At 37.4% G+C, this 27,163-nt stretch overlaps 1 protein-coding gene across 1 annotated transcript in view; it reads right to left on the bottom strand.

Moving 5' to 3' along the window:
- The window catches only part of PKD2L2 (polycystin 2 like 2, transient receptor potential cation channel), a 41,659-nt gene that overhangs the window by 3,717 nt on the left and 10,779 nt on the right, over positions 1-27,163 (bottom strand). Inside the window, exons 6-12 of the mRNA XM_045999183.1 lie at positions 23,111-23,339; positions 21,484-21,654; positions 21,017-21,198; positions 13,972-14,092; positions 12,448-12,549; positions 10,883-10,947; positions 10,209-10,263 (exon numbers count right to left, since the gene is read on the bottom strand). Coding sequence (XP_045855139.1) covers positions 10,209-10,263; positions 10,883-10,947; positions 12,448-12,549; positions 13,972-14,092; positions 21,017-21,198; positions 21,484-21,654; positions 23,111-23,339 — 925 coding nt within the window. The remainder of the gene's footprint in view (positions 1-10,208; positions 10,264-10,882; positions 10,948-12,447; positions 12,550-13,971; positions 14,093-21,016; positions 21,199-21,483; positions 21,655-23,110; positions 23,340-27,163) is intronic.

Raw genomic sequence — 27,163 nt, forward strand, 5'->3', positions numbered from 1 at the left:
CACAGTGGGCTCCCTTCTCAGCAGGAAGCTTGCTTTGCCCTCTGCCTGCTGCTCCTCCTGCTTGTGCTCTCACTCTTTCTCTCAAATAAATAAATAAATCTTTTTTTAAAAGAACTTGCACCCAGATATGATCCACAGACTTCTCAGTGAATCAGAACCATACTGCCCTGCTTCAGCAATACTGTGAAGTAACAAAGTTGACCCCTTTATAAGGATTCTGATGACTTTGCCCAGAGAGGATGGTGATGCCTAAGTTGGTACACTGTTTATTTGATAAATGTGTGCTGTTCTGGTCAGAGAAACTATCATGTCCTGTAAACTAACATGTCCTGTAAACCAACATAGCAGAAGTAGGAAAGGATGGCTTTCAATCTTCTTAGTTTTATTTTGGCCACATTATAGCATTCATGTTTTCACATAACTCACTCACACTTTTAATGTGGTGTTAAAGTGGTAGACCATGCAACTATTTCTAAATGACCAGGCCTGTTATAATATGGATGTGGTAGTAGTATGGGTTAAATGGACTGCCTAGTAAACTTGACTCATCCTTTAAAAAACCCATCTCAACCATCACTATGTCTGTGAAGCCTGCCTTGATGTCCACAGGAAAATGGCACCTTTTCTTAAAAGCAAGGTGGCATTTCCAGGGGCATTTTCTCCCAAGTTTTAAGTTCTGATCACCTCACTCCTTCCCTATAGATGTTAGCTGTCACTTATTGTTGTCCCTGCATTAATTTAGTGTTCACAGTGGCTGTGCTATTTGGTAGCCAATACCAGAGAGAGTATGCTTCCACCAGGGGACATAATAACTGACTAAGAATGTGAGACTACCATCTGGCCATTTGACATTCCTCAGGCTGCTGACCCAGCAAGCAAAGAAGTGGGTATTCCCTGAACTGAGTACCAAGGGGAAATTGGTTGCTGCTACAAAACAGGTGCAGAGAGGGCTATATTTGATATCCACGGAATTCTCTGGGAGATGCCTGTTTTATGTCCAGAAATAAATTTTGTAGTTTAGGGATGCCTGCTTGGTGTAGTCGGTATGAGCATGCAACTCTTGATCTCTGGGTATATGTAGTTTTAAACATTACATTCTTAAGGAATTGTGATATCATTAGGAAAGGTCTTAACATCACCCAGGGATAGATACAAATTACTGTTGGGATTTTGCTTCTTCCGTTCAGGGGAGAGGATAAAAGTGCCTTCATTTGTACAAAGGATACTTCTACTTTATTGGATGGAACCATGAAAAATAGTTAATGTCATTTTATGCAAGTTCAAATGTGTATACTAATTAGCCAAAAGTGTCTTCTGGATCTACTATTTAGCTGATTTCTCTCAACTCAAAATTTGCCCTTTTATGCTCTATGATGCTAGGTCTCAGGTTTTACAAACCTCATTCCCCAGACTCTGGCTATTGGCTTGTTAGGTTCTGCCTTAGTGGAGGATGGCAGGGTGAAGGATTTGGGTTTTCATCTCTCAGCGTTGTTTCTGCAAGCGGTAGCATTGCCAGCAGCTGTGGTTGGTACCTGGCTACAGCAGTCCAAAGTCTTTGGGCATACCCAGAACCAGATTTATTATACTCCCTCAGAAACAGTAGCAGCAGGAGTGGGATGGGGATTACCCACAGAGGTCTAAACAATAGCCCTGTAGGCTCCTTCTCTAAGATGAGGTTCAGATAACTTCACCTTTTGTAACCTTAGCCTTGGGTGTGGTAGCATCTTCCTACAGTATGATCTGCATCAGTGTTTTTACTTTTTCGGCCTTCTAGTGCCCATGTAACCCGTTCCCTGTAGGAAATTTTTTCTGTTTAAAATATATAATGCTGGACTGGGTGGCTCAGTCCATTATGCATCTGCCTTCAGCTCAGGTAATGATCTCAGGGTCCTCGGCTCTCTGCTCAGTGGAGTCTACTCCCTCTCACTCTCCCTTTGTGCTCGCTCTCTCTCAAATAAAATCTTAAAAAAGAAAAAATAATAAATAAAAAATATATAATGTGTATTCCATTTTCCTGATTAGGTCCTGACTGAAAGTATATACTCATATTTGATCAAATGTATTTGTGTATCTTTAAGGGATGCTTTAAATTTCCTTATCTTGGTTTTAAACACATATTCATTCTTTTCTATTTTGTTTTTATTTTTGCATTTTCTATTTTGTTGCTATTACAGAGTATTATAATTTTTAATGAACTGGTTGGTATTTGCATATATGACATAACTAAATTATTTTTTATTATTGCTATATTGAATTCTTGTACTTGCATACCTAGGAAACATGCATACCTAGGAAACTTAAAAGAATCGTGTCAAGTAAAGGTTGTTTGTATCTCTTCTCTCCCAGTTCTTACACTTTTAGTTTATTTTTCTTAAATTGTTTTTGGCTGATCCCTCCAGTATATCCTTTCTTGTTCCTGACATGTCCAGTGTTTCCATGTTAAGTAAGGTGCTAGCTTAGGGGTGAAATAAATGTTTTCACCATATCAAGGAAGTGTCCATTGATTTCTGTTTTGTTCTGTTCTGTTTTGTTTTGTTTTGTTTTGTTGTCCCTCTAAGATTGGATGCTCAATCTTATCAAATACCCAGCATCTGTGGAAAATGATCATGCAACTTTCCTTTTGGATCTATTAATGGAATGAATTATGTTAATTAGTTGATTACCAATTTTACACCATCTTTCCAGTCTTAGAATAAACCCTGTTGAATCGAATCGTGATATATTATTGTGTTCTGTTAGATTCTGTTGCTATTTTATGTAGGATTTCTGATTAAAAATTTGGAAGTGATGTGTGTTTGTGTGTGTATATATAGTGTATATATAGTTATTTTTATGTATGTATGTATATATACATACATATATATAGTCATTTTACATAATGACTGTATAGCCATTTTATAAAAGTAATTTGGAGAGGGTTTCCATTTTCTCATTTTTTCTGGAACAGTTTAAATAGATTGAAACTTTTTATTCATTACAAATCTGATAAAATTCCTTTGTGAAGCATTCTGGGCCTGATTTATTTTTCAGGTAGCTCTGATGACTTTATACTACTCTACAGAGTAGATTTGTTTAGCCTTTGTAAACTCTATTCTGGGCTCAGATTTGGTGAAATTTATTTTCAGAGAAAAATTACCCACTGCATTCAGTTTTTCAAATGTTATTTACATAGAGTTACACAAAAAAGTCTCTTAGTGACTCTTTTCCAGGGTACAACATGATGATTTCGTATATGTTAAAAATTGTGAAATGATCACTGTAGTAAGTGTAGTTAATAGTTAACATCCATCACTACACAGTTACAGATTTTTTTTCCTGTGATAGGAATTTTTAAGATCTACTCTCTTAGTAACTTTCAAATATATAATATGGTATTATTAATTGTAATCATCATGCTGTACATCCATCCCCAGAACTTATTTTTTAACTGGAAGTTTGTACCTTTTGATCACCTTCACCCATTTTACCAACACCCCACCCCTCCCCCCTTGAACCACCAGTGTGGTCTCTATTTATGAGTTCAGTTTTTTGTTTGTTGTTTTTAGATTCCACATATGAGATCATACAGTATTTATCTTTCTCTGACTTATTTCACTTAAAATAACATTCTCCAGATTTATCCATATTGTTGCAAGTGGCAGCATTTCCCTTTTTTTTAAATGGCTGAGTAATATTCCTCTATATATCCATTTCTTTATCCATTCATTCATTGACGGACACTTAAGTTATTTCCATCCCTTGGCTATTCTAAATAATGCTGCAATGAACATGGCTTGGATATCTCTTAGAATTAAGCATTTTTATCCCCTTCAGATAAATACCCAGAAGTGGAATTACTGATAATCATATGTTCCAGTTTTAACTTTCTGAGGAACCTCCATATTGTTTTCCACAGTGGCTGCACCAGTTTTCATTTCCACCAACAATGCACAAGAGTTCCCTTTTCTCCGCATCTTTGACAATACTTGATATCTCTTGTCTTTTTGATGAGAGACATTTTGATTAGTGGAGGTGATAGCTCATTGTGGTTTTGATTGACATTTCCCTGATGATTAGTAATGTTGAGCACCTTTTCATGTACCTGTTGACCATCTGTCTTTTTTGGACAAATGTCTATTCAGATCCTCTGTTCATTTTCCAGTTGGATTGTTTTGTTGTTGTTATTGAGTTGTATGAGTTCTTTACATATTTTGGATAGCAACTCCTTATCAGATATATAATTTGCAAATATTTTCTTCTATGCAGTAGGTTGCCTTTTCATTTTGTTAATTGTTTCCTTTGCTACACAGAAGCTTTTTAGCTTGCTATAGTCTGTTTTGTTTTTGCTTTTGCTGCCTTTGTTTTTGATTTCAGATCCAAACACTGCCACTGATGACAAGGAACTTACTGCTTATGTTGTCTTCCAAGAGAATTTTATGGTTTTGGGTCTTAATGTTCAAGTCTTTAATCCATTTTGTGTTAATTTTATGTAAGATATTGGTCCAGTTTTTCTCTTTTGCATGCGGTTCTCTAGTTTCCCAGCACCATTTACTGAAGAGACTGTCTCTTCCCCACTGTAAATTCTTGGCACTTTTGTCATAAATTAATTGGTCATATATGTGAGAGTTTATTTCTGGACTCTCTATTTTATTCCATTGGTTTTGTGTCTCTTCTTATGCAAATACCAGATATTTAGTTGCCAAAGCTCTGCGTTGTTTTTTTTTCCCTTGTTTTTTAGAGAGAGAGCACAAGCTGGGCAAGAGAGGGGCAGAGGGCGAAGGAGAAAGACAATCTTAAGGAGGCTCCATGCCCAGCGCAGAGCCAGATGCAGGACTTGATCTAACAACCCTGAGATCATGACCTGAGTGGAAATCAAGAGTCTGATGCTTGACTAAGCCACCCAGATGCCCCAACATCTTTGCAATATAATTTGAAATCAGGGTGTATTACGCCTCCAGCTTTCTTCTTTCTCCAGTTACTCTTTCTCAAGATTGTTGAGAAACTTTCTTCTTCATTATTTCTCCCATTGCAATTTCTTACTATGCATGTTTATGCTTTCTCCCTCTTATTCCATGTTTGTTGGCTAGTAGTTTCTTTCCACTCATCTTTTCAAAGAACCAGCCATTTTACTCATTTATACAACTTTGTATTTGCCACTCATTAATTCTGTTTTTATCTTTGTTTTTTTTTCTATTTATTGTTCTTTTCTAACTTTTTGAGTTACATGCTAAAATCAGTTTTTCAGTCTTGATTTTTATTGATAAATTTAAGGCTCTTGATTTTCCTCTGGCATTTGACTTTCTCTCATAGATTCTGCTGTATAGTGTCTTTATTGTTTTTTATAAGAATTCTGCAATTTCATTTTGCATTTCCTATTTGATTCAAGAATTGTTTAATAGTTTTATAAAAATTTATTATTTATTTTTTATAAACATGTAATGTATTTATATCCCCAGGGGTACAGGTCTGTGAATCGCCAGGTTTACACACTTCACAGTGTTTAATAGTTTTTTTTTTTTTTAAAGATTTTATTTATTTATTTGACAGAGAGAGATCACAAGTAGGCAGAGAGGCAGGCAGAGAGAGAGGAGGAAGCAGGTTCCCTGCAGAGCAGAGAGCCCGATGCGGGGCTCGATCCCAGGACCCTGAGATCATGACCTGAGCCGAAGGCAGCGGCTTAATCCACTGAGCCACCCAGGCGCCCCCACAGTGTTTAATAGTTTTTAAAAAAAGATTACATTTATTTATTTTTAAGTATTTATATTCTTTGAGAGAGTGCAAGCAGTGGGGAAGGGCAAAAGCAGAGAGAGAGAAACTCAAGCAAACTCTGCCGAGCACAGAGTCTGACGCAGGGCTCAATCTCACAACCCTGACATTATGACCCTAGTGGAAATCAGGAGTCCAGTGCTGGGGCGCTTGGGTGGCTCAGTGGGTTAAGCCTCTGCCTTTGGCTCAGGTCATGATCTCTGGGTCCTGGGATTGAGCCCCACATCAGGCCTTCTGCTCAGCAGGAAGCCTGCTCCCTCCCCTCCCTTCTGCATGTCTCTCTGCCTACTTGTGATCTCTCTCTGTCAAATAGGTGAAATCTTAAAAAAAAAAAAAAAAAAAAAAAAAAGTCCAGTGTTTACCTATCTGAACCACCCAGGCACCACAAGAATTGTTTAATAGTTTAAAGTCAGTTAGGGGGAAGCAAGCTCCCTGCTGAGCAGAGAGCCCAATGCAGGGCTCGATCCCAGGACCCTGAGACCACGACCTGAGCTGAAGGCAGAGGCTTAACCCACTGAGCCACCCAGGCGCCCCTAAAGTCGGTTAAATAATCTTTTTTTTTTTATTTTGTTAAAATATTTTTACTATGTTGCTTTTAAATAATTTTTTTCTGTATTAACTAGTTTTTGGAATTTATTGAGTTTTTTGTGGCTCAATAGATTATCATTTTTTTTGAAGATTTTATTTATTTATTTGAGAGAGAGAGCACAAGTGGGAGCTGGGGGGAAGGGCAGAGGGAGCTGCAGGATCTCCACTGAGCAGGTAGCATAATGTGGGGCTCGATCTCAGGACCCTGGGATCATTACCTTAACTGAAGGCAGATGCTTAACTGACTGAGCCACCCAGGTGCCCCTATATGATCATTTTTTATGAATGGGTTTTTGAAAAGCAGATGTATCTTCTGCGAGTACAAAGTTAAGTATGTAACTATAATATCACCTTACTCATTTTATGTTTTTGTAGTTTTTATCCTTTTATTTTTCTTGATCTCTACTTTCAGTGTTCCTATTTCTCATTTTATAAGTTTAGTAGGCCATATGTGACAGAATTTAATGCGGTATTATTTGGTGCATAGATAATCATAAATATTAAAGTTATGTTAGCATATAAAGTGCCCTTCATCTCATTTAGAGCTGTAGGTCTAGAATTCTACCTTAACTTATATTCAGTTGTGTCCTCTAAACCTTTCGCTTAATCCGCTTAAATCTTTGCTCATGCTTTTATATTGAACTTTTCTGAATCACTTTGCTTTAGGTATATATTTTAGGATATAGCGTAGAATTGGGTGTTGCTTTATGATTCGATCTGAATTTTTTTTCTTTTTAAGTAAATTAAGCTTAGTTGCTTCTACTGATATGTCAGACATAACTGGTTACAATTACATCATACTGTTTTATGGTATGTTTTAAATTTTGAACCACATGATACATTTTGGTTTTTGCTTTTGTTTTGGTTCTTCTGCCCTTAGAATGGTATATATGTTTTTGTTTTAGTGGTTTGTTTTTATTCATGTATCCTTTTATACAACTTGGGTCCTCTCTTCTTGCTTTGATTCCCTCAAAAATGAATCGAACAAGTTCAACGAGAATGTGAGCTTATGGTTTTTTCCTCCTCATCTTTCTCTCCATTACCCAACTATATTTAATCTTATTACCATGTTTCATTGTATCTGAGAGATGGAGTCTAGTGTAAGACACACCATTGTTTATGGACCACGTGAGAAAGGCTGCCGATTACCTATGACACCCTGTCAACCTCAAGGCACATCTTGATTTTAACAATGTTAAAATGTGAAAAGAAAATGTGTTTTAAAATCATTGAAACAATTTCTTAATGTTTCTTATTGTATTATTAAATATGCTAAAATTCTTACTAATTACTAACTCTAAATGATAATTCTTTAACTTTTAGCTATATATTCAAACCAGTCAGTCAATGTTTTCTACTTTGTATCTTCTCTCTCCCTTCCTTTTCCCAAAATTTCTACAGTCATCTTCTGGTTAGCTGAAGCTGATGTTCTTGTAGATTCCTTAGGGATACAACAGTATTCTCTGAGTTCTTGCATGTTCAAAACTATTCGAGGGCCTGGGTGGCTCAGTTGTTAAGCGTCTGCCTTAAGCTCAGATCATGATCCCAGGGTCCTAGGATCAAGCCATGGGGCTCCCCCCTCGGTGGGAAGCCTGCTACTCCTCTCCCACTCCCCCTGCTTGTGTTCCCTCTCGCTATCTCTGTCAAACAAAATCTTAAAAAAATAAAAGCCCATTTGAGCCTTTATACTTGCAGCACAAGTCTGCTGGATATAAAAATGCTTGGCTTACATTTTCTTTCCTTACACAATTTGTAGGTATTGTTCTGTTGATTTGTGGTAGTGAATGTTGTCATGTTAACCTGGTTTTCTTTTTCTTGTGAGTCCATATTTTACTTGGATGAATATCATGTTCATTCTAGGTGATTTCCCCTGAGTACACGGTATGTTTTTCAATTTACATCATCTTTTATCTCAGAAATGGTTTATTCAATTACAGTTTTGTTTTTAAAAGGATCTCAAACTTATGGGAAACATATAAGAACAGAACAGAGGGCCCCCTGGGTGGCTCGGGGTGGGGGGTTAAGAACAGCACAAATACTTTTTTTTTTCCTTTTAAGTATTTGGAGTTGCCAACACGAATGTCATATCGTCCCTGAGCATGTCAATGTGTATTTGCTGCATACAAGGACGTTCTCCTTTATTATAATCACAGCATAACCATCAGAATCAGAAAACTGATATTGATAGATTATTATCCTCTAATGCTGAGCCCCCCATTCAAATTTGCCAGTTGTCCCAATGATGCCCTTTATAGTAAAAGGATCTAGAGTCCGGGATTACGCATTACATTTATTTGTCTTTTCATCTCATTCAGTCTGGTATAGTTCCTCAGCTTTACCTTGGCTTTCTTGACACGTCTCAAGAACACAGGCCAGTTATTTTGTAGGACGTCCCTCAGTAGTTTAGTTTTGTGTTACATTTTGTTATGTTATGCATCTTTGGCATGAGTGTTACCGAAGTGATGCTGTGTTCTCTTAGCATCTTACCAGCTGGTGGATGGTTTCAGTTTTTTTCCCATACTGATTAAGGCTATCTGCCATATTCCTCTACCCTGACATAACTCCTTTTCTTTTTGTAATTAATATGCATTTTGTGGAGAGGTATGGAAAAGGTCCATTCTTCCTCCAGCTTCTATCCATGTATGTGTTTAGGTCAGTATGAACTCATGTAATCCTAGGTTATTCAATGGGTTCTCTGTTATTATTCATTATAGCTCTTAAATATTCCCAGATTTGGCTAGTGGGAGCCCTTGAATGTGACCCTTGTGTCCTTTTAACACATCTTTATTATTCCTTGATCACTTTTACTCTCTGACTCAAGATATTCCAGATTCATGTTGTATTTTCCAGCCCCGGAATTTAGCTATATCTCCAAGGGGCTGCTTCTTTTTTAGGAGAGAATGGAAACCAAGGTCTGGGGAACTAACTCTTATTATTTCTACACTTCTCAGTGGATAGCGCTATAGAATACACACATACACACACACACGCACACTAACACACATCTACAATTCTAATCCAACACCACAAAGTTTATTTTAACCTTCAACCTTTTCTTTTTGTAACTTCCTTACCTCACAGTGAGAAACCTCACTCCACTCCATGTAGCGCTGACACTAAACAACACAGGGGCTGGGGTGCCAACCCTTGTGCAGTCAGAAATGTGTGTGTAACTTTTGATTCCCTAAAAACGTAACAACTAATAGCCGACTCTTGATTGAAGCCTTACCAATACCATAAGCAGTCGACTAAAACATATTCTGTATATGTATTATATACTGTATTGTTATAATAAAGTAAGCTAGAGAAAAAAGTGTTACTGGTAAAATCATAAGGCAGAGAAAATACATTTACAGTAAACACTGCATTGTATTTATTAAAAAAAAAAAAGACCCTCATATAACTGGACCCGTGAAGTTCAAACTGTTGTTCAACAACATGGTTCTCGAACAATGCAGGTTTGAACTGCATGGGTCCACGTACACATGGATTTTGTTTACAATACTGTAAACATAAGCTTTTCGTTGTTCAAGGGTCAACTGTATAAAACATTAAAGTGATTCATCACATTAATGATTACAAGAGAAAAATTACATGATCATGTCAATAGAGGATACTCACAGACCCCTATGTGATAATCCCACAGTGACTACAGGTGGAGGACCAGGGTGTAGGCCGAGAGCAACAATAAGAGAGGTAGCATGTAGGGTTGAAATAACTTGTTCTAAACAACAAAACAGCTGGATTCTGGGAGAAATTTTTGGAGGTGGCAACTACTGCTCTAAAGAAAACAAATCATTTCAATTCTTAATCAGAATTTCTTCGTAGGCCTATTTCTAATAAAGCTATCCTTAAGAGAAAGTTAAAAATCTTACATTTTCATCAAAGCCTTCTCTTCTGGCTCGCTCAACCAAATCTCCGCTTTTCTCACTAACAACATAAAATAAAAATCACAGGCATATGACGGTGGAAAGGGAAACGCAGCATTAAATACGATCAGCTCTATAGTAAGCGTCTGAATTGCATTTTTGGTCCTTCTGATAACACTAATTATTTGGAAAATGTCATTAGTAAGTTCTAATAAGTTCTAGTAAGTGTGTCATCTCTAGCTATAAAAAATGTTCATATTATGTCCCACTGCCAGAGGCCTGGGTTTTGGAAGCATTTTGACACCAAAATGATTCATCAGGTATGAAGGTATCCTTAAATATTTTGTGTAAAACTTTTTTATTTTGATAGCTAAATGAATGCAGTTAACGCAGACTAAAATTTTTTCCTACCTTTGTAGGGTGTCTGTATTCTGTCCAGCTTTCTGTTAAAGCTTTTACTGAGTGGCATGGCATGCGTTATATTAATTTTTAATTAGCTTAGCTTGGAGTCTCATGTCACTCTCAGAATTAGGTGTTACTACTGGATGATACATCAACAACGCATTTAGAATCAGCACACTGGGTGGTGCTTGTTCTGCAATCAGAATCTTACTCTTACTGTGAGTTTCTAATATAATATACAGTTTGAAATGCCAAGTTAAAAATTTAAGTCATCTTACTCTTTCTTGTCTTCATCCTCTTCCGGTTTCTTTAGTCTCAGTTTTTCAAGAGCATTGTTGTAACTCTGGGCATAATTAAAAATAGTTTAAGATTTGAACAAATACATATACTGTATTAATTTTGATCAAGGAATAAGAAATATGGACTGCCTGTCTCTAGGGACTATTACCCTAAAGAAACATGGAGGCAATGCTATGATCATCTTTCTTTCACTTGGTCACCACTTATGTTTTCTGCCTGCTAGTGAAAAAGAAAAGGGTTCTCTTGTAGGCATCACAACTTGAACTCGGAAAAAAAATTCTTTGAAAAGTTTTACTAATACTTATTGCATTTAAGGATGTTAACACTTTAATGCATATAACCAGCATCATAATCGAGACTAAAAGATGAAAAAACCTACACTTCAGCTCACTGGGGGACATATTAATAGTTTCCTTTTGCAGGTGAGTTCTTGGACAGAGTTTTTAAGCTCCAGTCACCTGGTGGCTCTTAGGACTTTTCCTGTGTGAAGTGATGCGGTTAGAGCCATGTCTGTGCAGAGGTGAGCAAGATGGGACACACATGACTCTGCTGACAACTCAAGTGAGGTAGGTGTTGAGAGGACAGGAAAGATGCCACTCTATCCGGGAGAACAGAGGGTCATCGAGGGAAGGGGGAACATTGCTGGGGTCAGTGAGTGACATGAGTAGAGGCCCCAGGGGGAGAGGAACAGCAAATGAAGGTGCACAGCTCTGTGGTCAAACACCGGCTGGGACACACCATGCTGTCCATGGGCGCATGGCAGACAGACATACTACATAGTTCAGTGATCGTGAATGAAGACAGGTTGGGACTGTGAGATTTGAGAAGGTCCTTGAGTGTTTGGATAAAGAACTTGGACTTTCTTTGACAGGCCCAGAGAAACTCCGAATAACTGTGAGCAGAGAAGTAATATCTGGGCTGGGCCAGCACAGGAAAGAGGCCAGAAGAGGTTACCAGACAAGCTGCAGAAAAGTACCAAGGGCCCTAACCCAGTGGTTGTGGTTAGAATCAGCACAACGTTGAATCTCAGAAATGTGAACAAAAACCACAGAGATGAACTTGACACACAAATCTTGGCAACAGCGTGTCAGGGAGTAAAAAATTCAAGGTTTTAAGCCCAGGGTTACTGATAAGAGTGTTGCTATTAACAGAAACGAAAGTGAGCAAGATAAGGCCCATGGAGTTCTGAGTCAAGATTGTTTATAGAAATTAACTAGGATCTAAGTTGAACATTTTTGGAGGGAAGGGATAGTTTTATTATAAAACCCAACGGTGCTTTGCATTTAGTAAACAGCTCAACTGCTATTTGATATATTGAAATCTGAAATAGTTTTGGCCACCTTTTTTAAAGCCAGAAAGAAATCTCACTTCCCTGGCAGTGAAATAATACAAATAAAAGCAAGACTGGACCTAAACAAAACAAAACAAAACAAAACAAAAAAACCCCACCACTACTTGGGGTTTAAGTGCTATTCAAACGACAAGAGTATAAACTGAACAAGATTTGTCTTAGCATTCAAATTAGGAAAAGAATTGGACATACCTTTTTAATCATTTTACCAAGTTCAAAATCTGGCCTTCTGCCTATTGAATAATCAGCTTTCACTTCAGAATATGTATCATTAATAATTGCCAAGAACATGTTCTGGGGAGAAATAATCACATAATTATTTCAGTAAAATTTTATTATATATATTTTTAAAGATTTTCTTTTTTTGACAGAGAGAGACACAGCAAGAGAGGAAACATAAGTAGGGGAAGCTGCTGGCAGAGGGAGAAGCAGGCTTCCTGCTCAGCAGGGAGCCTAATGCGGGGCTCTATCCCAGGGCCCTGGGATCACGACCTGAGCGGAAGGCAGCCGTTTAACAGCTGAGCCACCAGGTGCCCCCAAATTTAGTTTAAATGTTAGTGACTGATAAGTGCTGGGATTTTTTTTTTTGATTGAGAGAGAGAGAGCGAGCACAAGCTGAGAAGAGGGACAGAGGCAGAGAGTCAAGCACACCCTGCTGAGCCCGATGTGGGGCTCATTCCTAGGCCCAGGACCCCTGGGATCATGATGTGATCATGAAGGCAGACGTTTAACCTACTGAGCCACCCAGGAGCCCTAAGTGCTGGGATTTGTAAATTAGATTTAAATTTTAAAAGTAGCCCATATGCTCAGTAACAGAGAAATGGCTATGCAGACTATAACATAGTAGAATGGGAAATGTATAGTGTGGAAATAAGCAACTATGTTTATGGTAAATGAGAAAAAACAATGTAAAATAATGCGTATGAACTGGGTACTAATATATATCTATGAATATATACACATATACATACACACACTAATTGGTCAACATTGCATATCAGAACAGAGTAAGTATATTTTCATAAGAGTGTTTTTTTTTTTTTAATTCTATAAAGCTGTTTAAAGGCCCAGTTTTACCAGGGCTCTTAGGATAATACAAACAATTGTGGAGAGGGTATTCTTACTCCCAGGCCACCTCCACCTTTCACTGAAGCCCAGCTCTGCCACTGTGAGGACTTCTGGCCACCACCAGGGGATAACTGCTGTGTATTGACAAAAGGGTTTTCAAGGAGGACAGCAGCAGTGCCTCGACTAGGAAAGCAACTTTTCCTGGTTAGGAAGGCCACATAAATTTGTCTTGAGCACGTGTGAAAGACCCATCCTGCAGACTCCTAAAAATCACAAAGGTCTGAGGTTTAGCTGTAAGGGCTAGAAGCCATTGCAACATGGGCCGAATATATTCATCCCTGCCAGTATGGAATGTCCTGGCTGGACAGACCTGGGATATTCAAGTTATACTCGGGGAAGTTGTGCACACTCTTGGCACACGTCAGACACCAAGATGGTAACTACTGTGATCACATTCTCTTTTGGACAAATTGAAAACATTTTAGACACTGGACTTAGCCTGGATTTCTAGGAATCCACACAATTCCTAATAAATGTAAAAAGCTCTGACAGCTCAGCAGTGATACTATAATTTCTTCTAAATTAATAATTTCATTTTTTGTTCTAAAAAATATAAGCAAAAAAGGGAACATATATGGTCATACTTACCAGCAGGACAAAGAACACAAAAAAGATGAAAGTGACGAAGTAAACAGGTCCCAGGATACGATTGGCTTGCTGAATACCAGCAAAATTGAAATCTCCAAGAACAATTCGAAATTGTGCAAATCTTTGACGGGAAGAAAGGAAAACATTATATCCCCTCACACATACATGACAACTGATGAGGGTTACCACTGTGTCTAGGAAAGTATCCAACCAGTTGTTAGTGTCATTGGTTCTCTGGCTTTAGTCATGTTACCCCGAGTTCAATAAAACTGGGTGTGGAAAATTCCCCTCAACACCAGACAGGGTACTCAAATAGCTCAACAGTGATTCAGGAAATGATGGACTTCCACTTACTGAATCCTAGCAAATTTGACCCTTGAGAAACCTGCTTACCAACAAGTTTTGGCAATGGCCTTCTTAGCCTTTCTTGTGCCCTTCTAGGACTTAGAATACCTGACCTTGTCTAATAAGGATTTTCAACTTGTACCTAGACCCAAGAACTCTAAAATTTCCAATACCAATAATGTGTATAATCTGCACACCTCTTCTGCTAAAATAAGATGCCAACAATTTGTCACTTGCTGAGTCTCAAACAAGTGCTGGTAATGATCCCCAAACATGATCCAGAAGTGCGTTGTTGTTTTTTTTTCGCTTTTAATTTTTAGAGCATATTCGAGTGAGCAGGGTGGGGAAGAAGCAGAGAAAGAAGGAGAGAAGCAGACTCCCTGCTGAGTGTGGAGCCCAACTCAGGGCTCAATCTCAGGACCCAGATATCATGACCTGAGCTGAAATCCACAGCTGGGCATTCAACTGACTGAGCCACCCAAGCAGCCCCTGAGGTTTACTGTATTCTCTTCAATAACTATTGGATTTGATGTAAAATAACATTTAAAATATTAAAGATCTTCATTTGATTAATAATTAGGTGGAAAGTTAAGAAACTAAGGCTTTGAATGAGCATAGTAGTAGCAAAGGCGGAATTAGGATTACTTAACATGATATCTTATTTTCTCATCATTAATTTGCAATGGCATTGCCAGACACATCAGGGTTATGTTATAAATTATGTTGATGATTTCTTTATTTTTTTTAAGTTGAGAATGTTTAATTTCATCTTTACTCATACATTCAACAATTTAAAAAGTATTTGGACCTTTCTTTACAAGTTAATATGTTTTCTTAGGAATAATTATCTTTTTACTGATAACACAAACACTGAGCAGTCTGTAGGATTTTTCATAAGTGGTGATAAACATTGTTAAGGGCTATTGCTTGGGTTCTGTATTATACCACTCAATTAAATTTCAGCATTACTTTTAATTAATGTTAATAGATACAACCATCCCAGAAATATCTGTGATATCAGATTTAACCTGAATTCCAAAGGAGGTCACGGGGTCAGTAGGTTATTAGGTTAGAAAAAGATTTATTATAGTTTTCATTTTTAAAATCCAGGTTCTGGAATTAATCATTTAAAAATAATAATTTAAAGATTAATAATAATTAGATGAAGTTAGTTTTTTTTTCTTTAAATTATGTGAACAGTGCATAGGAAAATAATTTCTGTTACTCTTGTTTTGCAACAGTAGCATGTTACTTTATTACTCATATTTTGTGTTCTGGAATGGATAACATCTATTTTATGTTCCTTATAGATATCCAGGGCTCTAATATTGGACAATTAATATTGGACAATTAAAAGAAAAAGGCAGCACTCCAGTTTTACTGGCTATAATAATAACACATGTTCATGGGAGAAATTTTAGGAAGTACTAAAGGGAAAGTTTTAAAAATTCATAAGCTATTTAGGAATTAATTAGGAACAACCACAGTTGATACTTTTGGCTTATTTGGATTTATGTTTGTTATATTTTCATGCCATTGTTACTGCTACTAGGTGCTTAAAATGAGTTATTTTAAGGGGAAGCCTGGGATGGAATTTTTTTTTTTTTTTTTTTTTTTATTTGACAGAGAGAAATCACAACTAGGCAGAGAGGCAAGCAGAGAGAGAGGAGGAAGCAGGCTCCCTGCGGAGCAGAGAGCCCTATGTGGGGCTCGATCCCAGGACCCTGGGATCATGACCTGAGCCGAAGGCAGAGGCTTTAACCCACTGAGCCACCCAGGTGCCCCTGGGATGGAATTTTTAACAGTATGTAGACACTTGGCATGCTTGGTTAGTCAGTCAAAAGGAAGAATTCTTCTTGTTCCTGGTTGCTTTTGCCCAACATGTAAAGGGAACATACAGCAGTGAACAATGAAGGAAGAAAATGTACTCAAAGAAATGGGCTCCTTTGAGTCCTAGGACTCAAGAGTTACCTGGAATTTCATCTTGGGTACCTAAGACATGATTGAATGATACTTAAAGTGTTTATTTAACCTTTTTTTTTTTTTTTTTAAATATTTATTTATTTAGGAGTGCTTGGCTCAGCCAGTTAAACGACTGTCTTTGGCTCCAGTCGATATCTCAGGATCCTGGGATGCAGTCCCACATTGGGCTCCCTGTTCAGCAGGGAGTCTGCTTCTCTCTCTGCCTCTCTCTCCTCTCTCAAATAAATCTTTTATTATAAACAAATTTTATTTATTTGGGAGAGGGGCAGAGGGAGAGGGAGAGTCTTTAACAAACTCTGAGCTGGGCGTGGAGCCCGACACTGGATTGGATCTCATGACCCAGATCATGACCTGAGCTGAAACTAGGAGTCGGTCACTTAGCCAACAGAGCCACCCAGGCAACCCATTTATTCAGCTTTTAATACTGGTTTATAAGGTTCTTCTATACAAGATACAAAAAGAAAAGCTGAACTGGAAGGAGACCAAAGTCTCTCAACAAATACTTTTTCCCTATGGTATAGCAGAATGAGAGATTCTCTTTTAGTTTTGACTCCTTGAGTCAAATTTTGACTCAAAATTTGACTCAAAGTTTGAATCCTTGAGCTGTATTTACAGGAGAAAACATAAGTTAAAGGCACCATTTCTCCTTTCCAGAAATTAGCTTGTTAACTAAAGCTTCCATTCAGCCCTTCTCTATCAGGAAACTGTCCAGATTCCTCTGCTGTATAAGGAATGTGAATAACAAAACCCTAACCAATTAGCTGAGTGGTTATAATCACATAGGAATGGAAACTTCAAATACAATGTAACTTCATTTTTCCCCTAATTGAAGTTTCCTTGCCTGATGTGTGCAGAGGTTATCAGACAAGCCCTCCCATCCTCTCTCCCCATGTAAGTCCTGGACTTTGCCTTCTATCTCCTTCTCCCAGAGAAGTGGCCAAAAATAAATTTCCTTGGCTATTTCTCTAGATCATCAAAAATGCCTTCATAGTGGAGGGTTTGGGGAGGGTGTAGGGGTAAGAAACATTTGGAATATGTCTCCCCACCTAGACAGCAATGACATAGGCAGAATTTGTCTGATGTAACTGTTTTGGAATTCTAGTTTCTATTTAAGGCTTGCAACTGCCAGGGGAAGGCTTAGACAACTTTGGTCAATTCCAGGTTTTAGTTTGGAAAAGCTACCCATCTGCCACCCCCCAGCCCATGGCAGGCAGCCATGCATGTATTCCTGGAGCAGCTTGCATGCAACCTGTGGGAGCAAGGGAGGGCAATCAGGATATGTTCTCCAAGCATTAGGGGTCTGTGTTCTGATTGCTGATTGCTCCTTCTGATCACAAGAATGCAGAAAGTTGTTCCCCTGCCTGTTGCAAGTCCCTCTCCCTCTTGCTGAATTAATGTCCTTGGGATTAAAGTCTCGTGCCCTTCCCACTTCCTTCATTTTTCTCTTTTTCCCCTTTTGGGTGCCAGGCAAAGACCTCAAAAGTAACGCGTATACAGAGGAAGTTAGACAGTCACCATGCACCCCAAGGAAAGGTGCAGTCTCAGAAAAGACCTAAGAAGACCTTTACACTTCAGGCTGATCCTGCATGAAGACAGTAAACAATAATAAGAATAACCAAACAAAAAAACAAAAACAGGAAACTCTGGTGAAGGGCAAGAATGTCATTTCCAGGGTTACCACATTCTAGATTCAAATGTCCAGTTTTCAATAACAAGAAAAAAAAAGAAGATACAAAGAAGTAGGAAACTATGATCCAATCGAAGGAAAAAAAATAAACCAACAGAAATATCCCTGAGAAAGACCAGATGGCAAACCTACTAAAGACTTTAAACCATCTTAGAGATGTTCAAAGAACTAAACATAAAAGACATGGAGAAAGTCAAGAAAATGATTTATGAAAAAAAAAAGAAAATGACTTAAGAACAAAATGAAAATATCTATAAAGAGATAGAGAACCTCAAAAGAAACCAAGAAGGAATTGTAGAGCTGAAAAATACATTAACTGAAATGAAATTTCATTGGTGGTATTCAGAGGCGTATTTGAGCAGGCAGAAGAAAAAAATCAGTGAACCTAAAGACAGGATGATTGAAGTTACCAAGTCTGAGAAAAAGAAAAAGATTGAAGAAAAGTGAACAGAGCCTCTGTTCACTCATCGAGAGACCAGCATATCATAAGAACATGAAAAGATGCTCTGTATTACTAACCATTAGGGAAATGTAAATCACAACTGCAGTGAGGTGGCTACTATTAAAAAAAAAAAAAAAAAAGTAGCCCAGAAAATAACAAGTGTTGATGAAGATGTGAGAAAATTGAAACCCTGGTGCACTGTTGGTGGGAATGTAAATGATGCAGCCATTGCAGAAAACAGTATGGCATTTCCTCAAAAAATTCAGATTAGAATTACCATATGATCCAGCAATCCCACCTCTGCGTGTATACCAAAAAGAATTGAAAGCAGTCTTGAAGAAATATTTGTACACTCATGTTCATAGCAGCATTTTTCATAACAGCTAAGACTTGGAAGAAGTCCAGATGGTCATCAACAGATTAATGGATAATCAAAATGAGACTTATACATAGAATGTACACAACCTTATAAAGGGAGCCTTAAAAAGGGAGGAAATTCTGACATATTGCATGACACTGATGAATCCTGAAGACATACTAAATGAAATAAATCAGTCACAAAAAGACAAATACTGTGTGATCCCATAAGCACCTAGAGTTAATGAAAATCAAAAGAAAGAGACAAAATGTAGAATGGTGGTTGCCAGAGGCTGGGGAAGGGTAAAGTGAAGAATTCTTGATTAATGGGCATAGTTTCAGTTTTACAAGATAAAAAGAGTTCTGGAGATGGATGGTGGTGACGGTTGCATAGTATGAATGTACTTAATTCTCACTGAATTGTACATTTAGAAATGGATAAGATGGTAAATTTTATGTATATTTTAACACAATAAAAAAATCCTTATAAACTTTTAAAAAAGCCTTCAGGGCAAAAGAAGCCTTGGATGCTGAGCTTGCTTCTCTGGGTTCTTGCCTTTTGGTTTTGGTCCACTTATTGGTTAGTTCTAAAACATCATCTGTATTTCATCTAGCTTTTTATTTTTATTTATTTTTAAAGATTTTATTTATTTATTTATTTATTTGACAGAGATCACAAGTAGGCAAAGAGGCATGCAGAGAGAGGAGGAAGCAGGCTCCCTGCTGAGCAGAGAGCCTGACGCAGGGCTTCATCCCAGGACCCTGAGACCACGACCTGAGCTGAAGGCAGAGACTTTAACCCACTGAGCCACCCAGGCACCCCTCATCTAGCTTTTTAAATTGTCTTGAAGAGGAGGTTGATCTGAATAACCTAGCACATCATTACCAAAAACAGAAGTCCCTTCATTAATGTATTCCAAAGTTGTCTACCTGTTCATTCTGTGCTTTATACTTCCTTTCTTCCCCACTATCTAGGGTAAGACCAATTTCCAAGTTCTGTAAATTACAACATTTATATTCAATGTCCAATACTACTTTTATCAGTAAGTGACACTTGAATTAAGATCCTAGGAAAGGACCAAGAAGTTGTTGGAACTGCAAACATAATTGACTCAAGAGAAAGCTAATTAGACTTCTCAAATTGTAGGCTGTTTGATATTGGAAGGAATCTTTGGGAATAACTTAGTCCAGTTCCTTCATATGCAGATAAGGAAATAAAGGTCTAGAAAATTTGAATAGCTAGTGGCAGAAGTGGAAAGTAGAACTATATCCTCTTGGTTTCTAGTCCACTCTTCTTTCCATGACTGATTAATAAAGGGTTATTTCAGCAAATATTATGAAATTTCTTAGAATTGGCACTTCAAATATATTCATGTGGATGGTAAAAAGAGAGCAACTTAAGACATTTCCTTTGACCAGAGTTCTCCCAAACTCAAGGAAAAGGGCATGGACAAGTTTGGGGAATTCTTCACTAAAGTTAAGAAAGTTATTGCAGTTTTTCTAAGGGCCATATGTTAACATGCACTGTAAATTTTCAAAAGAGTGATGCAAAATTTCAAAAACTTACTTAATATGAAGCCATTTCCCAACAGTCTTGGTCTAAGTTACACAAAACATATTTTGAGAATTGATATTTCAGACTATCATAATTTTCTTACACACAAAGAACTTATTTTATCTACCCAAAAAGGAGAATGAATTTATTTAAATTATTCACTTAAAAAAAAAAGCCTGAACACTTTTCTAAGGATTCTACCTGATCTGCTGTGTAAGTTTGTCACCTGCTGATTGCTTTATGCATATAAAAATATTTTTAATACACAGCTTTGCCAGATCAGCAAAGGACAATCAGGTGAATATGATAAAAGGATTCTAAAGGTAGAGCTCTTAAAGAAAAACATTTAAACTTTCTTTTCTCCAGACAGTAAATATTACAGAGACATAGAGGCCTATTTCTGTTGTATTTGGTAAAATTCTTACCAATGAAAAATGAAAAATTATTTTTCTAACTCGACCTCTTAACATTTAAAAAATGGACTGCATTATCCATTGGGATCTTTTAATGCTAAACACTACTTTAAGTGTGACCAGGTATTTTTCTATCAGTGAAAACATAAAACCAAGTTTGAATTTATTAAAAATATGTGTTACTACTTATTGTAGGCCTTTCCATGATTTTTTTCTTATAATTACATTTACTCTATATAATTACATTTACTCTAACAGCTTACATGGCATTTTGAAAAGTGGAAAAGTCGTCAACTTGTGATCCAAAACCAAGAAATCCTAACTGAGCATAAGCAAAGAATATTATAAAAAACATGATGGCAAATCCTACTATGTCTTTGATACAGCGGGACAAGGTTGATGACAGCTGAGACATTGTCTTATTAAAACTTATGAATTTGAATATCTGAAAAAGAACAACGTTAATTAAAACAGAATAATATAATTACTTAGAATAAGTTAAATTAATTTCAGAAAAAATTTGCTTCCAATTAAAGGAAGTGTTGATGATAGGAGTGTTTGAGGATTTGCCTGTGATCATTGCAACGCCAACCTATTTTAAAATTACTTTATAGTTAAGAAAATCCTCCCTCCCATAACTTTACAGCTTTAGTTCCCATTTTGCTATCTAAAGTATATATCTATATACATCTATATATCTAATCTGCTGCACTTAATAAAGTATACATACCTTTATCCATGCAAAAAAGATGGTGACAGCAATTATATTGTTGTAGTAAGTGTGCCAGTATGCAAGAAAATAGAAGTCCGAATATTGATCGGTATTTTTTAACAGGTCTCCAAGTAAGAGAAAAATTTGTACGTTACAGTATATGTTGAAGGAAACAGTCAAAAAACACAACTAAATGGGAAAATAAGAAAGGTTAAATTAGAGACAATTTCTACTTCTGAATGTCCTGCAGCCTATCAACAGACGCAGGAAAAAGTTCATCAGAAGTTTAACAGAAAGGGAGGGGGAACAAAGGCATAGGCTTTTAAGTGAAGGGAAGTAAACCTCAACTTACAGAAGTTTAAGATAGAAGAATGATCACGAAAGTACAGGAATACCGATCACTTGACTATCCTAATCTATTTGCCTGTTTGAGTCAAAAAGCACAAATATCTAAAATGATTATTCTGACAAGGCTGCATTTTTGCTCCATGTAACTACAGGATACCTAGAAGCTTATTTTTATTTATGTATTTATTTATAATTCCAGTGTAGTTAACATATAGTGTTATATTAGTTTCAGGTGTACAGTATAATAGTTCAACACTTCCATACATGATACTTTAAAAGTTTAGTATTTTCTACCACATAACACTAAAAAAATTTTTTTTTCAGTGACACAAAAATAAGCCCTTTGAGAACCCTCTGACAACTCTTCCAGTAGAGGATTTCAGAACCAGGTTATGTCAGATATCACAGCTGTCATGAAAATCGTCCTTCGACTTCCTTTGCCTGAAGTGCTCAGATAGTTCAATGTTATGCTGTATATTAAGTATTACTGGGGAAACCAGAGAAGTAGGAGGCATGTTTCCTGACTCTGAGAAACTTTTAATCTGGTTTTGGGAAACAAGACATATCCTGGACTGGCTATGACTAAGAGTCTGTAAGCGTGTATAAGCTGGAAGTGTTTGTTCATCATTCCTAAGACCAAGTTCTTACCATTTGTCCTGCCCTGCCAACCTCTCTGTTTATTTTAGTTCTTTCCAGTGAGGAGAACTGGCAGTTTTGGAATTTATATCAGAGACTATCTTCCCAGTCCTGGTGTTCTCTATGCCTAGCTGCTCACTGCCCCTGACCTCCCTTTCAGTATTCTTCCTAGGCTTGATTTTTGCATGTTCTTTCAAAACTCAGTGTGAGGAGGAAAACAGAGGGGCAACATAAAAGAAGAGTACATGTCCAAAAATAACTATGATTTTCAACATGAAGCCCTATAAGAAACACATTTATTTTGAGGGAGGAGAGACCTACTGTGCACATTAAATCATAATACCTATAGAATCACCTATTCTAACTTTATGCTGGTTCTCTCAAGGACCAAATCAGGAGGGAAAAATAGACTTACTTTTGGAAGCACACCATTAGTATGCCCTATGACAGCTCCTTTTTTGAATGATACTTGCAGCTTTTAATTTGTACCAGCGGGGCTCCTGAAGAGCTGAGGGGTTGGGTGGAGACCTGGGACTTGGGGAGGTGAGGAGCTGCTCCTAGGCTAGTTGCTAAATGAATAGAAAATTTTGCTTTTTACACCTCCCTCATTGGTGGGTTCAGATGTGATTCCCTCCAATCATACATATGAATGTATACTTACCACCAAAAGTAGTAATTCTAGCCAGTTCCAGATACTTTTGAAATAAGCAGACTTAAATTCTCTAAGTTTTTGGCCTTCTTGTGTTGTGAAGACAATAAGAAAAATACAAAATATGATCTCACAGGAAGCAATAATATAATCATAGTAGCTAACATATCTGAGGAGCTTCACAGAGTAAAACTGCCATGAAGTAATTATTCCTCCAGTTGCAGGGAATTCTGCCACCAGTCTGTAAAATTAGGTTAAAGTAACTGTGCATTTATTTCAAGCATTATATTTCAGTACCTAAATCAAGGTGGATTTTTTTTTTTTTTTAAGATTTTGCGTATTTATCTGACAGATTGACAGTGAGAGAGGGAACACAAGCAGGGGGAGTGGGAGAGGGAGAAGCAGGCTCCCTGCTTAGCAGGGAGCCTGATGGGGCGCTTGATCCCAGGACCCCAGGATCATGACCTGAGCCAAAGGCAGATGCTTAACTGACTGAGCCACCCAGGCCCCCCCAGAAAAAAGTTTCTAATTTGTGATGATGTATACTTTAATAATCAGTTATTTTGTAAAGGTCTTGTGTTCAATTTAAAAGAAATTCTACTGGATTTATTTATTTTTCAATGGCCCCACTTTTTTTGTACTCTGAATATTCACAGTGTAACTGAGAAAGTAAGATGCGATTTTAGCTAGACATTCTTTCTATTTTGTGTTTAGATTGCTTGATCATAACTGGGAATATAATTTTATGTCCACAAGAGAATGAGATGATGTTCAAGAAATGCTATACTGTTAGTTACTGTTGTTAACCAGTACTCTCCTCCCCAGAATACATAATTCTTGAATGTTTCAGAGAAGGAAAATACACTCTCCCCCTTTAGAAAATACACTCTCCCTCTTTAGATTATCAGAGATACTTCTTGCTTCTAAATGTTAAAATAAAATTCTAAATGTTAAAATATGTTAAAATAACATTATTATTACTAAAACAAGTTTGTTTATTTTAAGGACAGGATGTTGGACACAAGGATTTATATGCAAAGAGAAGTATAAAAATTAATTCCAACACTAAATAAAAAGATATTGAGGTTGTTCACTGTATTTCTACTGCTCTCTACAACTTCATATAATTAAGAATTGGCGGTAATTTAAGGAACCCAGTATCTCTATCATAATGTAAGTATTCCTACTTAGACCTATTAGCAAATATTATTGCTACTGGAATAAGATGCTGCCAAAATAAAACCAAAAACCAGTTAAGCAGAAAACAGAACTGTTTGTTTTGCCTTGCAAGTAGTAGGTGTGCAATGTTGGGTAAGGGAGAGAAGTGAGAGAAACTCAATTATTTTGATCTGAAGTATAGACTAGTAAAAAGGGAAAAAAAAGAACAGTATTCAGTTTAGTTTGTCAGATATGTTTACAAAAGGAAAGTGAATGGCTAAGGTCTTAAGTAATGTGTGTGCTCCCATACAACCACTGATTAGATTACCACCAGTTTAAAGTTTCAAAATCTGCTAGTTTCTAAAAAGTAACGTTTTAAAAGGTAACACAGAATAAGTGTAAACCCAAGAGAAAGGAAATCTAGACTTTGTCTAGTGTAACAAGGAGTTCCCTGTATGGTTTTAAGCCTGTTATCCCAGTGTTTCTCCTTGTGTTTAAGGCATAAAAATGATTTGTATTCTTCACTTCCTGATCAGGACGGTTGGAAAGAGTGATTAATATTGGTCAAAAGCTCTGATTCCCTGAAAGAAGAGAAAAAAAAACTATAAAAGAAATGGTATAATGTCCATTGGCTACTTAAGACAATTGATTTGTTTTATTCATTCTTCTCTATTTTAAAGACCCTGGTTGCATTTCACTGTTGCTGTTGCATGAGGGCAAAATCCCCTAATAAGAGTGGACACCAAAAAAAAAAAAAAGACTGGACACCGATTCTGTATTCCATTTAGAGTAGAAATGTAACACTCATGAGAGAAATTTAAGACTCACTGAGATTTTAGTGGATATTGCTGTTTGCTTGTCTAGTGGTCATTATCCCATTCCTCCTTTCTAACAGAACCCTGATTGCATCAGGCAACCACCCATCCCCAGATCACTCAGAGGAAGCTGATTCAATCCCCAGACAGATTCAGTCATGGTAATCCTATTTCTTTTTCAGTGTTTGATTCTAGAACACAGGCCTAAAATCAATTAGCATGGTCCAGTTTAGGCAAATGCACTGAGGTCATCAAACTAATGGAAAGAATTTTTTCTCTTTAGAGGGTTCTCTCCCCTGCCTGTTGATTCTTTCCACTTCTCCTCCTCCTCCACCTTGTCTTCTTCCTTATAAGGGAATGTCTCTTATCATTGTCCTGGGTCCAAATCAACCCACAGATGTTCTTCTCACCTAATGGTAGAAATGCCAGAGAGCAAGTTTTAACAGGCAAATTCATTTCAAACTTTGCTTTTATCTTATCTGCTTCCATTCCATTGACCAAAGCAAGTCACAAGGCTAAGTGCGAAGAAACATTAAGGAGTTAATCCCATTTACAACTGCACCAAAAACTATAAGATACCTAGGAATAAACCTAAACAAAGAGACAAAGGATCTGTACTCAGAAAACTATAGAACGCTCATGAGAGAAATTGAGGAAGACACAAAGAAATTGAAAAACATTCCATGCTCATGGACTGGAAGAACAAATATTGTTAAAATGTCTATGCTAACTAGAGCAATCTATACATTCAATGCAATCCCTGTCAAAATACCATCAACTTTTTTCACAGAGCTGGAACAAATAATCCTAAAATTTGTATGGAACCAGAAAAGACCCCAAATACACAGAGGAATGTTGAAAAAGATAACCAAAGCTGGTGACATCACAATTCTGGACTTCAAGCTCTATTACAAAGCTGTCGTCTTCAAGACAGTATGGTACTGGCACAAAAACAGACACATAGCTCAATGGAACAGAAAAGAGAGCCCAGAAATGGACCCTCAACTCTATGGTCAACTAATCTTTGACAAAGCAGGAAAGAAATTCCCATGGAAAAAAGACAGTCCCTTCAACAAATTGTGTTGGGAAAATTAGATAGCCACATGCAGAAGAATGATACTGAACCATTCTCTTACACCATCCACAAATTAGACTCAAAATGGATGGAAGACCTAAATGTGAGACAGAAATCCATCAAAATCCTAGAGGAGAGCACAGGCAGCAAACTCTTTGAGCTCAGCTGCAGCAACTTCTCACTAGACACGTCTCCGAAGGGAAGGGAAACAAAGGCAAAATTAAACTATTGGGACTTCATCAAGATAAAAACCTTTTGCGCAGCAAAGGAACAGTCAACAAAACCAAAAGATGACCAACAGAATGTGAGAAGATATTTGAAAACATCTTATCAGATAAAGGGCTATTATCCAAGATCTATACAGAACTTTTCAAACTCGGGACTCCTGGGTGGCTCAGTTGGTTAAGCGACTGCCTTTGGCTCAGGTCAGAATCCCAGGGTTCTGGGATGCAAGGGATCGAGTCCTGCATTGGGGGGTCCTTGCTCAGCGGGGAGTCTGTTTCTCTCTCTGCCTCTGCCTGCTTGTGCTCTCTCTCTGACAAATAAATAAAATCTTAAAAAAAAAAGAACTTATCAAACTCAACACCTAAGGAACAAATAATCCAATCAAGAAATGGCAGAAGACAGGAAAAGATATTTCTCCAAAGAAGACATCCAAATGGCCAAAGACACATGAAAAAGTGTTCAACATCACTCAGCATCAGGGAAATACAAATCAAAACCACAGTGAGATACCACCTCACACCAGTCAGAATGTCTAAAATTAACCAGTTAAGAAACGACAGGTGTTGCCGAGGGTGCAGGGAAAGGGGAACCCTCCTACACTGTTGGTGGGAATGGAAGCTGGTGCAGACACTATGGAAAACAGTATGGAGGTTCCTCAGAAAGTTGAAAAGAGAGCTCTATGGCCCTATGACCCACCAATTGCACTACTAGGGATTTACCCCAAAGATACAAATGTCGTGATCCAAAGGGGGACATGCACCCCAATGTTTACAGCAGCAATGTCCACAATAA

Source organism: Meles meles, chromosome 3 (assembly GCF_922984935.1).
Source record: "Meles meles chromosome 3, mMelMel3.1 paternal haplotype, whole genome shotgun sequence".
NCBI classification, from domain to species: domain Eukaryota; kingdom Metazoa; phylum Chordata; class Mammalia; order Carnivora; family Mustelidae; genus Meles; species Meles meles.